This window comes from Chiloscyllium plagiosum, chromosome 4 (assembly GCF_004010195.1).
Source record: "Chiloscyllium plagiosum isolate BGI_BamShark_2017 chromosome 4, ASM401019v2, whole genome shotgun sequence".
Lineage (NCBI taxonomy): Eukaryota > Metazoa > Chordata > Chondrichthyes > Orectolobiformes > Hemiscylliidae > Chiloscyllium > Chiloscyllium plagiosum.
In genome coordinates, this window is record NC_057713.1 from 32,723,450 (window position 1) to 32,736,479 (window position 13,030).

Sequence of the window (13,030 nt, forward strand, 5' to 3'; positions counted from 1 at the left end):
TGTTGTAATCTGAGGTAACCCTCTTCACTGTCCACTTCACCTCCAATTTTGGAGTCATCTGCAAACTTACTAACTGTACCTGTTCTGCTCACTTCCAAATCATTTATGTAAATGACAAAAAGTAGAGGGCCCAGCACCGATCCTTGTGGCACTCCACTGGTCACAGGGCTCCAGTCTGAAAACAACCCTTCTCCACCACCCTCTGTCTTCTACCTTTGACCCAGTTCTGTATCCAAATGGCTAGTTCTCCCTGTATTCCATGAGATCTAACCTTGCTAATCAGTCTCCCATGGGGAACCTTGTCGAAGGCCTTGCTGAAGTCCATATAGATCATATCTACTGCTCTGCCCTCAGCAATCTTCTTTGTTACTTCAAAAAACTTAATCAAGTTAGTGAGACACGATTTCCCACGCACAAAGCCATGTTGACTGTCCCTAATCAGTCCTTGCCTTTCCAAATACATGTACACCCTCAGGATTCCGTCCAACAACGTGCCCACCACTGAGGTCAATGGGACAAATCTTTCAATATTAGCTCAACTTTAACTTCAGATGTTAGTGAAAAGGACTTTGCAGGATTGATTGAATAGCATGTACCTATTGGTGCCTCAATTAATACTGGCTGGCCTGTAATCAACTGCCTTAGTGATGCTGTTGCACATCTTTAAAGCAGGTGATACTTGATCCTGGGCTGTCAACCCAGACCACCTCATTCAAAGGTAGAAACATTGTCACAGTACCTCAAGCCCCCTGATTTTTTTTTGTATTTGAAGTGATTTGATATAGCTGAGTGGCTTGGTAGGTCATTTCTAATGGCTGAAAATCAAGAGGGAAGTTCTATAAATGGGAAATGTACATTATATCAATTTCACCAGGATACTATTTTTCTTAGTCCTTTTTTTTTCTTGCTATGTTTCAGAAGATCTCTAATTTTGGGTTAGATACAGAATAATTGGGCTGTTACTTTCTATGAATCAAGACCAACTGTCCTGTTTATTTCTTGCCTATGTGCTTAAGATGTTTTGAGATGCAAAAGCTGAATTAATTTATTTTCCTCATGTAATTTTTAACAAGAAAGAGACTAAACCAGTATATAGGAACAAAAAAGTGGTGCCTTCAAACTTGAGTTGCTATGGTGCAGATAAGAATTTTGTGCCTAAGGTTCTGAGACAGAGTGACTAGAGAAATTAGGAACCTTCAACCTAAGAACTCTGAATTTATCTAAATGTATAACATTGGTAATAGAATGGGACTTGGGGGTGGCGGGTAGATTTAGTATGGGAAAAAAAACGGACTTCTGAACTTGAGGCTAAAGAGATATGGGTTTGAGGCCATTGTGGGTGGGGAGGATTTAAAAATTGAGGTCAATTTTGATTTTACCAAACTGGGAAATGGTGTACTTCAGAAAGCATATGCCTAGATCTATTTTTGTGAATTAGTATAGGAGCAACAGAGTTTTTGATTGATTTGAGTTTGTCCCCTTGAAGATGGGTGGAACACGAAGTAGTTTTTTTAAAAGAAAGTTAAAAATCACACAACACCAGGTTATAGTCCAACAGGTTTAATTGGAAGCACACTAGCTTTCGGAGCGACGCTGCTTCATCAGGTGATAGTGGAAGGCTCGATCATAACACAGAATTTATAGCAAAAATTTACAGGTTGCTAATACATGTTACTGGAATGTTTTATTTTGGAGTAGGTGAACACTGGTGGGTAAGGATCAGGCTCTGCTGTTGTACCCCACTCACTTTCTTGATATCTTGTACAATATATTTTGAATGATTTATGGAACAGTTGTCCCAGAAGAGAGTAAGAAACAGGCCAAAGAAGAAGAAATGCTTTAATAAAGGGTTAGTTCAAAAATTAAATGTTTATTGAAGCTAAATAGCTTAGCAAAGTAAAATAAGGGCTGACACAGACCAGATTCCTGATGAAGGGCTTTTGCCCGAAACATCGATTTTACTGCTCGGATGCTGCCTGAACTGCTGTGCTTTTCCAACACCACTCTAATCTAGACAAAGACCAGAATAAAAGAAGCTAATTGAAGAAAATTGCAGTTGGGATATTCTGGTAGATGCTGCATCACAGGTTATGGAAATCCTTAGCGCTCACTCGAAAGACACATGGCGATAAAGAATTGCCGTGTTATCAAACCGAGGTGGTGAAATAAGTTTAAAATACTTATGAGCCATGATCTAATTGTTGCATCAGACACTGGTCTACTCCTGTCCCATACAATAGATTTGAATCTGTTTATACAGTGCTTGTCTTACCATTGGCTATAAAATGCTTTGAAATATCCAATGCATTATTTTGTAAGTGTAGTCATTGTTGCAATGTAGAAAATGTCAGTCAATTTGCTGCTTGTTGCAGTTTGCTGTGTGTGTTGACAATGGCTAGATAATCTGTTTTGATGATGCTGACCAGGGGATAAATATTAATCCATACTTTTGAATAACTCCCAGGTCCTGCTTTGAAATAGTGCCATAGGATCTTTCGCATCTAATCCAGCAGACAAATGAGGCCCGAGATTTGCTTGTCATAGGTTGAATAATTCACTTGCATTATTCTCCTCTTCACAAGTTCAATTGTAGGAACTATTTGACTCTTTCTATATTATACATCTAAAATTCCTCTGAAAATTAAGCAGAATGTTTCATCCTTTGTTAGACGTAGATTACTCCTAGCTAAGACATAAGAAGTAGGTAATAACTACGTCTGACAAGAAAAAGACAAAAGCATTCTCACGTACCAATAAAATTATTTCTGCCTTGTAGCTCTTTACTGTATCATGTTTGGGTCACATTGAGGAATTTAACTGGTCCAAGATAGAGCCATAGAGTCATCGAGATGTACAGCACAGAAACAGACTGTTTGTTCGTTCGGTCCAACTCGTCCATGCCGACCAGATATCCTAACCTAATCTAGTCCCATTTTCCAGCACTTAGCCCATATCCCTCTAAACCCCTTCCTATGCATATACCAATCCAGATGCCTTTTAAATGTTGCAATTGTACCAGCCTCCAATACTTCCTCTGGCAGCTCATACCATACACACAGTTCTGTCTGCGTGAAAATGTTGTCCTTAGGTCCCTGTTTAAATCTTCCCCTCTCACCCTAAACCTATGTCCTCTAGTTCTGGGCTCCCCCACCCCAGGGAAAACACCTTGTGTATTTACCCTATCTGTGCACCTCATGATTTTATTAACTTCTATTAGGTCACACCTCCGCCTCTGCCTCCGCTCCAGGGAAAACAGCCCCAGCCCATTCAACCTCTCCCTATGGCTCAAATCCTGCAACCCTGCTGGGTCTATGAGAACTAATTAGAGTCTAGATATATTGCTGCAACAATTAGCTCAACATGTGAATCTTACTCTTTCACCTTTAAACCACATATACTGCCAAGATAAATACAACTACAAAATACCTACACAAACTTGGCAACATCGAGAACCGAACAGTTCCTTCATGTTTTCTCATGGGGGAAAAAAATGCAGCGGCTAGAAAATGTTGGCAATATCAAGTTGGGCAGGCAGCATCAATTTTGATCCTTCCAAAGAAAGTGTCATATCCAACTCCCAAGTTAATTTGCTTCTCTCTTCAAAGATGCTGCCAGACCTACTGAGTCTGTCCAGCAAATTTGTTTTTACTCCTTCATGCTTGTCTATATTCACTTTCTTGGACAAGCTAGGCTGTATGAAGTGTGAATGTGGCCTTGCCAGCATCAGCCATATCTAAAGAAAAAGAAAAGTATGTTTTAGTTTATAGAATAACAACACTCAAATTATATTGTAGTTATTGCCGACTTATACAGATCAAAACTTCAGACTACACAAAATATGCAGAAATGAATTCACTTGCTTTGGTGAACTATCCATTTTCATCTGCCTGATTGATAAGAGGGTGAAAGTGAGGACTGCAGATGCTGGAGATCAGTGTCAAAAAGTGAGGTGCTGGGATATTCCTGATGCAGAGCTTATGATCGAAACATTGACTCGTCTGCTCCTCGGATGCTGCTTTTCCAGCACCACATTGATAAGGGGGGAAGAACAACTTTCTTCCAACCCCAAAACATATCACAGGACTGGAGTTCAATATGATAAAATCTCCCGGCTGACATTGTCCATCTCTTATCTAGAACTAAGGGGAAGGAAGCCATGCCCCAAGTGTCAGGCTAAACAATGAGCTAGGCTATATAACAACCAGTCAAAGGATTCTGTAATACCAAGAACTTGTTTGGATCCAGTGTATTATGAAAGACTTGGTCCACTGTCCTACTGAATTTCTCCTGCAGGATGAAACTTGTTTCATATATTTTTATTCTAATGTTAAATAGAAATTTTGAGTCATTCATTAAATAGGCATCAGATTAGAAACAATCCAATTTAAAATCTACATGGGCTTTAACATTTTTTTTGATCTTCAGTTTTGCACTTCTTTGCGGTTGTTATAAAGTACACACCTTGTTACAACATGCTGAAAATTTATCTCCCTTTGGCTACGTGCTAATGTAGGGATGCAATATTCTCCAGAATGGTGAAGAAAGAGCAAAAAGAGAATTCTTTACTTTTTTGAAATGATCTTTTTACAGAGATTATTATAATCTTACTAAAATCACTAGTTTTGAAAAAGAAATCTGTTCACACATTAATGGGATCATCCATAGTGATTTTTAAATGGCTAGCCTGAAGCAAGTAGAAGGATGAGACTGAATGCAGATGTAATGAGTAATATGCTCAGCTTCATATTTGTGGGATAACTACATTATATGCATTTATGCAAATGTACTGTAAGTGGGGGAAGAAGTTCTCACTTAAAGCCATACAGTTTCCCAGATGCTCTTTGGAAGAGCAAAATCTGTACTCTTAAAATTGTTATAGTACAAAAGGAGGCCATTCAATCCATTATGCCACCACTGGTTCTTCAAACATGCAGCATTACCTAGTGCTACTCGGCTTTTTTCCAGAACTTTTGCACACCACCCAAATAATTATCCAATACTCTCCTTAAATGCCTCAGTGTAACCTGCTTCCCTCACATTTCCAGGCCATGTGTTGTATTCCCCAAAACCTTGTGTGAAAAGTTTTTTTTCTTTCACATTACTCTTGCTGCTTTTGCGCATCATGTTAATAAATCTGTTCACTCTCATTCTCCCTTTTTATGAAAAGGGACAATTTCTCCCTAACTATTCTATCCTGTCTCAGTCAGATTTTCTCTCCAAGAGAACAGTCCTAACTACTACTACTCTGTTGTCTTAACTGTGGTTGCAGGAATGAGAAACTAATGTGTCCACAGCTGTACATGATATTCCAGCTGTTGTCTAGCAAGAATCTTGTAGAAGTTCCACATTACCTTGCACTTGAACACTATATCCCTTATTAATAAAGCCGAGGGCACCAGATACTTTGCTCTCATTGTATAAAAGGAACAGTAACAACATTGCTGTAGACTTGGCTGAGTGATAAGAAACAGTATTGGTCAATGGATGCTTTTTGAGCTGGAGGAGAATGTTTTGTAATGGAATTCCTCAGGGTTCAGTTTTGGGACACTTTTTTTTTGCTGATTATATATAAATTATCTGAATCTTAGTGGGCAAGGAGACAATGTCAAAGTTTGCAGATGAGATTAAACTTGGGGGAAAAAATAAGTTGAATGGAGAATGTGAAACTCCAAAAGGACATGGGCAAGTTGGTGGATAGGTGACAGATGAGATTTAGTGCAGTGAATTGTGATGATCAACAGCTTGTAGTTGTACGTTTGCTCACTAAGCTGGAAGGTTCGTTTCCAGATGTTACCTAGTAGGGTGACAAAACATCTTCAGTGGGTCTCCAGGCAAAGTACTGCAGCTGATTCCTGCTTTCTATTTAGATGTTTGGAAATCAGCAGTAATGCTTTGCCTGGAGTCCCACTGAAGATGTTACCTAGTAGGGTGACGAAACGTCTGGAAATAAACTTTCCAGCTCAGCGTGCAAACTGACATCCAGAACTTCAACCTGAGCTACAGATCTTCGCAAAACTCGCTATTCAGCAGCTTAATTAAACAATTTATTTGAATGACATCTTGAAAGTGGCAAGAAGGGTTGAGGGAGCAAATTCTAGAGCCCAAGCTCTAAATCAAAGTGTGGCTGCTGGTAGTGGTATAAACGAGTGAGAAGATTGTATGTAAACAAAAATTAGAAAAAGATTAATTAAGACAAGTATGGGTCCCTTTATAGGCAGAAACAGGAGAAGTTATACAAGACAAAGATAGCAAGCCAATTAAATACATATTTTGGTTCTGTCCTTAGAGGAGGACACACCCAAATTGGGGAATGCAGGGCCTATTGAGAAGGAGGAAATGACGGAAATCAATATTAGTAGGGAATGGTATTGAGAAAAATTGGATTAAAGGCTGATAAATCCCCAAGGAGAAAGTGAGGACCGCAGATGTTGGAGATCAGAGTCTGAGTGTAGCACTGGAAAAATATAGCCAGTCAGGCAACATTGGAGGAGCAGGCAAATTGACGTTTTGAGCATAAGCTTGATGAAGGATTTGTGCTCAACGTCGATTCGTCTGCTTCTCAGCTGCTGCCTGACCAGCTGTGCTTCTCCGGTATGACACTCTTTGACTCTGATAAACCCCAAGGCCTAATAATTCATACCTGACTACTTAAGGAAGTGAGCCCTCAATGTGGATGCTAGTTTGTGTTAGTTTAGTTTTCACGTTTATATAGACTCCAGAGCAGTAACCATGGGTAATGTTAGGGTAGCTAATGTAACCCCATTATTGCAATGACTATTATTCTCTATTATGGTTACCCTGTCATTGATGATAGAGAAAATGCTGGAGCCTGTTGTAAAAGATACACTAGCGGAGTGCTTGAAAAAAAGTAGCAGAGTTGGACTGAGTCAACATGGATTTCTGAAAAGGAAATCATCCTTGACAGATCTACTGAGAGGACATAAATAGTAGAACTGATAAGAGGGGGCCAGTGGATTTTGCTTGGATTTTCAGAAGGCTGACAGAAGACCCGATGAAGTTAAAGCACATGGGATTGGGGGTATATGTTAACATGTATGGAGAACTGCTTGGCAGGCAGGAAACCAAGGTGAGGAATAAGCTGGCAATGAACAGTTGGGTATAGCAGCGACCAGTGCTTGGACCCTAGCTCAGTGGAATGAGTGGACAGATGATGTATAACTGGGTAACTGAGAGATTTAGATTAGATTAGATTCCCTACAGTGTGGAAACAGGCCCTTCAGCCCAATCAGTCCACACTAATCCTCTGAAGAGTAACCCACCCAGACACATTTCCCTTCTGATTAATGTGCCTAACACTATGGGCAATTTAGCATCACCAATTCACCTGACTTGCACTTTTTTGGACTGTGGGAGGAAACCGGAGCATCCGGAGGAAACCCACGCAGACACAGGGAGAATGTGCAAACTCCATACAGACAGTCGCCCAAGCCTGAATCGAACCTGGGACCCTGGTGCTGTGAGGCAGCAGTGCTAACCCACTGAGCCACCGTGCCACCCCTTTGGTTGCCAAAACCAAATAATTATTATCTGACAGTAGATTGGGAAAGGGGGAGACCTGGGTGTCCCTGTACACCTGTCACGAAAACCAACCAGGCATTGAAGAATGTAAATTGTATGTTGGCCTTTCAAATAAACAATTTTGAGTACAGCAGTGTAGATGTCTTGCAGTTGAGCAGGCATTGATAAGACCACAAATGCAATATAATGTGCAGTTTTGATCCCCTTATCAGAGGAAAAATGCTCAAGCTATAGAGAGAATGCATCAAAGGTTTATCAGACTGACGTATGAAGAGAGACTGGATCAGTTAGTACTATATTCAGTGACGTTTAGAATAATAAGGGGGAAAATATTAAAAACCTTTAAATGGTAACAATACCAGACAGGATAAACACAGGATGGATATTCCCAATGACTAGGGAATCCTGAACGAGGGGTCACCATTTTAAGGACCCTGGAGTAGGTCATTTAGGACTGATCAGAGATTTCTTTACACAGTGAGAGTCTGTGGAATTCTCTGCCATAGAAAGCAGCTGAGACCAAAACATTAAATGAAGGAATTAGATGTAGTTCTTGAAGCCTTTGATTCTTCCAGCTAGCGGAGGGAAAGTGGAAATGGGTACTTAATTGGATGATCAGTCATGATCACATTGAATGGTAGAGCAGGCTTGAAGAGTCAAATGGTCTATTCCTAGAATATTGTCATTTTGTGTATTTCTATTTATTGAAAGAGTGCAGAAATATGAGGATTGCAGGGCTGTTTGAGGCTAGTGAACGATCCAGATTTGGATATGTGCACCATGTACTGTGTGTTGCTCAGTCAAATTCCTGGAACTTCCTAACTAATAGATTGCAGAAGGACTTTTTATAGATGGACTGCAGGACCTGTCACCACCTCTTTGTGAATGGGCAGTGAATGCTCTATTTGCCAGTGACACCCATATCCCAAGATTGAATTACCCTGCATTTTTTTCTTTAAATGCACTGACTGCCGATATTTGTCATAATTTTAGGAGTAATGAATGTGTGCAGAGATGAGTTATTTGTTGATAGTCAGTCACCTGTATTTTCACCGTTAATGTTTGCAGAAGAATGCTCTTATACAGACATGTTTGTCACCAAAATTAATACCTTTTTTAAAAAGGTTTGTTTTCTCTTTCAGGTTCTGGAGCTACAGCTGTGGTTCAGGCTGCATACTGTATCCCGAAGAAAGAACGAGTTGCAATCAAACGCATCAATCTGGAAAAATGTCAGACTAGTATGGACGAACTCCTGGTAATGCACTGGAACATGCACCAATATAGTACAAGGAGGGCTGACCACTTGAAAATTTGTAAATGTAGTCAATAAATAGGGAGAGGCAATGTGCTAGTGGTATTATCTCTGAACAGAGGTTTGGGTATCTGTGGACCCAGGTGGTGGAATGTGAATTCAATAAAAGTCTGGAATTAAGAGTCTCATGGCCATGAAACCATTGCCAATTGTCAGAAAAATCCATCTGGAGTAAGGAAACTGCCATCCTTACATGTTTATCTTACATGTCCATCTTTACATGTGACTCCAGACCTATAACTATGTGGTTGACTCTTAACTGCCCTTTGGGCAATTAAGAATGAGCAACAAATACCTATGCAGCAGTGCCCACATCCTGTGGGTGTTTGCTGAACTGGGAAGTTGAGCTGCAAATGTTTCGTCCCCTGTCTAGGTGACATCTTCAGTGCACAGGAGGCTCCAAAGCACTGAAGATGCCCCCTCGACAGGGGACGAAACCTCTGCAAATCAACTTCCAACTTGGCAAACATACCCATAACTGCAGCAACCGGCACCCGAACTACAAATCTTGAATCCTGTGAATGAATTTGAGCTAGATTTTTTATAAATCAACAGCAGCAAGTTTTAAAAAAAACTTTAGAATGTGTATGGTGAAGAACATTTTGAAAATATAACTGTGCACTGTCAGTATTTGGAGAGAAGTGAGGAAACTGAACTCTTTTTTTAGAATGACTAGAAGATCAGTTAGTTGCCTGTTGTGGTATATTTTTATTTCAAATTTATGGTTTCCAGTGTGTGCTTTTAAAAAGGAATATATAGGATGGTGGGTATGGAGTTACATGAATAATGAAGGAATTAGTTTATTACAATTCTGTTTCTCAGCCAGATAGAGAAAATAGGAATTTTAGAAAAATGTCACTAAAGACTTGAACAAACCCAGACAATTTGTACTGAAATAATTGGTTGTCCACATTATGCATGTAGCACAGGAAAACATTTTTCAAACTTATGAAGTTTCCAAGATGGTACAATTAATGTCCTTAAATTAAATCCTGAATATTCTGAATGGTTTAAATTCAAGCAGAACCACTTTTTCATAATGTGTTCTTAACATATTAGAGCTGTCAGAGATAACTGGGAGGGAGAAATAATGCTGACCTAGCCCCATTTCTTGTTACGTGATGGAGTGCATGCAAGAGTGTACTTGTTGCTCTGCTGATTTTTAGGGTGTGTCTGTTCACATTGTCCATGGATAATTTGGGTGTGAACTTATTTTTTGAAGTTTAGGTTGATGTGTTGTGAAGAACTTGAAATTTCAGATATACACCAGACTGATCTTTGGGCATCAGTAAGAAGATCAGCTAAAGATTAATAAAAAAGATACTGAGGCTGCTGGAAAATTTGTAATCAAATTGGGAAAATATTGGAAATACTCAGCAAGCCACACAGCAACTCTGGGGAGAAAAGTGGTTAAGATAATCAATTGGAAACCTTTTACTAAAATCCAACCATGAGCATGACAGCCAAGCTTCCAGACTTGTAATTTTCTTTACCTGTTAATGTAGTGACAGATTATGATTTGAGTTGTTGTCAATGTTGAGCATGTTGGAAAGTACTGAATTGAAAGATAGTGCTGTTCCTAACAATTTACTTTGGCTTTTGTTAGAAGAGTGTAGAGTTCAAAGATACAAAGTGAAGTGCAGCAAAGAATTGAAATGATTCTTGTAGTCATCTTTCCAGCTACGGATGACATTGACTTTTAAAAAAGCTTCCAGTGCTGATTATGCTGCTATAGACTTCCAAAGTTTTTTTCAATATTTGCAGATTTTTTTTTTGTTTGTTTTAACTCTGGCTTGTTGCAAAATAAACACTCATTGACTAGACAGATAATCAGAATTTATTTTTTTTGAAGGCTTTCATATGCTTGCTCTGATTTACCAACTTAACTCCCATCCTAAAGTCAAATGAGACTTATGAGAATTCAATAGTTTGGACAAAACAGTTAGTGAGAAGCAGTTACCATGGGTAAAAGGGTGGAAAACCAGAGTGCTATTATTTAATGTGATTGGCAGAAGAACCAGAAGTAACGTGCAGAAAGACTTTACAGTTCAGAATTCACTGTCCAGGGGTGTGGTGAAGGAAGATGAAACGGTGGTCTTTCAAAGAATCACCTGAAGAAAAGCTTTGCAAAGCTACAGGGACATAGAGAGAGCAGAGCAGCTTTTTCAGAGACCTGATGTGTGCCCTCCATTTATGGTCTAATGATTCTATTATTGAGAGTTTAAATTCTACTCATGGACATACATACTCTAAGTTGAACTTTTAATGTAACCAAGGAGTGCTATGGTGATTAAATATTGCTATTCTTTGGATTGAATTCTGACTGATGATTCTGTCCAATTGTTTGCATGGATGTAAATAATCTCTCAAAATATTTTTAAAGAATAATATTGAACTAACCTAGCACCATGACTAAAAATCATTTTTTGACCGACACCACCAAAAGCAGGTTGACTGGTTGCTCTTTTCAGTGTGATTTGTGGGACTTCACTATATAAATGGTTACCATATGTCTATATAAATGACTGCGCTTCAAAAGGATGTGAGACCTTTTGAGCCTTGAGAGCTGCTAAATAAATACAAGTTCTTCTCTCTTTCTTCCAAAGGTGCTGACTGGAATCTGGGTCTTCAGGTGGCAGTCGCACTCCAGCACCACATTCAAGTAACCATTATTTTTATATAATAAAAAAAAACAAAAAATGCTGGAAATACTTAGGTCAGTCAGCACCTATTGAAAGTGAGACAGACAGACAGATGACATATGACATAACATTAGAACTAATGTGAAGTTCTGATGAAAGGTTGTTACCAGAAGCTTTAGTTGTTTCTCTCCCCACAACTGCTACCAGACCTGATGACTTAATTTCAGCATTTTCTGTTTTTATTTCTGATTTCCAGCATCTGGAGTGTTTTGACTTTGTACTAGAATTAGCTTAATATTGCAAAGTGATATCCCTCTTTTATCTCCTACAGCAAGGAATAAATAAATCAAAACAGGGGTTTTTACAATAAGAAAGGTCAAATGAATTGAAAACGAGCTAGATGTGATATGCATAGGTAGTCCAGTGTAGATAAGCAAACTGTTTTAACTGCACAACAATACTCTCCCTTCCAGAGTATAGCTTTTTATTCTCTGCAAGCAGGATAAGTTGGGATTCCAGACCACTGCTTGTGCCTGACATTAGAGGCTTTTAACTATCTATAAACAAAAGATTGATCTTTCTCGGTCTCTGCCATCCTGTCCCTCATGTACTCCTCGTGCTATTACATCATTATCTAAGTCACATGCGCACTCAGTATAATCCCATCTACCTTTAGAGCAAAAGCAGATGCAATTAACCCTTTTCTCTCCTAGCCTACCATGTGTTCCATCTGCTATCACCACAACTACGACCATGTCTGTTCACCTTGTTGCCATCTCTCTTTCCCCCTCTCCCTCCATACCCTTAGCCAATCCATTAAACGTAGATTCTAAGGAATTGTGGGCTTCCCCTCCTACAATTTTTTTCCAACAGTAGTGATACACTTATTCTAGCCCTTGTGAAATGTTCCCTCAAGTGTTGCCACTATTAGTCCATCCCCAAGCATAGTATTCCTGCTCATTTCAGCTCGCTCAGCTTTAATGTCAACAGAGTCTCTGTTTATGTTTAAAATTATTGTCATCAGCAATCACTTGCTAACGAGTATGATTGTTCACCTTGGAATTTCTGTATCACTGGTCATGGGTTCTGAGAATCCTGGATGATGACCCTGATCCTTAAACCAGTCATTTTCCCTTTTGAACTGCATGTAATGGTTTTTGAACTGCATAGTAGGCTACTGCAGAAAATACGGAGATATGGCATTGAGGGTGAGTTGGAGGTTTGGATTAGGAATTGGCTGGGAAGAAGAAGACAGAGGGTAGTAGTTGATGGCAAAGTTTCTTCATGGAGTGCCGTCACTAGCGGTGTTCCGCAAGGATCTGTTTTGGGACCATTGCTGTTTGTCATTTTTATAAATGACCTGGAAGAGGGGTTAGAAGGTTGGGTGCAAAATTGCGGATGATACGAAAGTCGGAGGAGTTGTTGACAGTGAGGAAGCATGTGGCAGGTTACAGCAGGATATAGAGAAGCTGCAGAGCTGGGCAGAAAGGTGGCAAATGGAATTCAATGTAGCTAAGTGTGAGGTGATTCACCTTGG

At 39.5% G+C, this 13,030-nt stretch overlaps 1 protein-coding gene across 2 annotated transcripts in view; it reads left to right on the forward strand.

Annotated features, from left to right (window-relative positions):
* The window catches only part of oxsr1b (oxidative stress responsive kinase 1b), a 177,609-nt gene that overhangs the window by 37,328 nt on the left and 127,251 nt on the right, over positions 1–13,030 (forward strand). Inside the window, exons 1-2 of one of the 2 annotated variants that reach the window (XM_043687911.1) lie at positions 8,705–8,794; positions 11,458–11,513. Coding sequence is in view for 1 of the 2 variants with exons in the window: in XM_043687910.1 (XP_043543845.1) it covers positions 8,682–8,794 (113 nt within the window). In the remaining variant the exon portion in view is untranslated. Of the gene's footprint in view, positions 1–8,681; positions 8,795–11,457; positions 11,514–13,030 lie in introns of those variants that run through there. The other variant, XM_043687910.1, reaches the window with a different exon arrangement.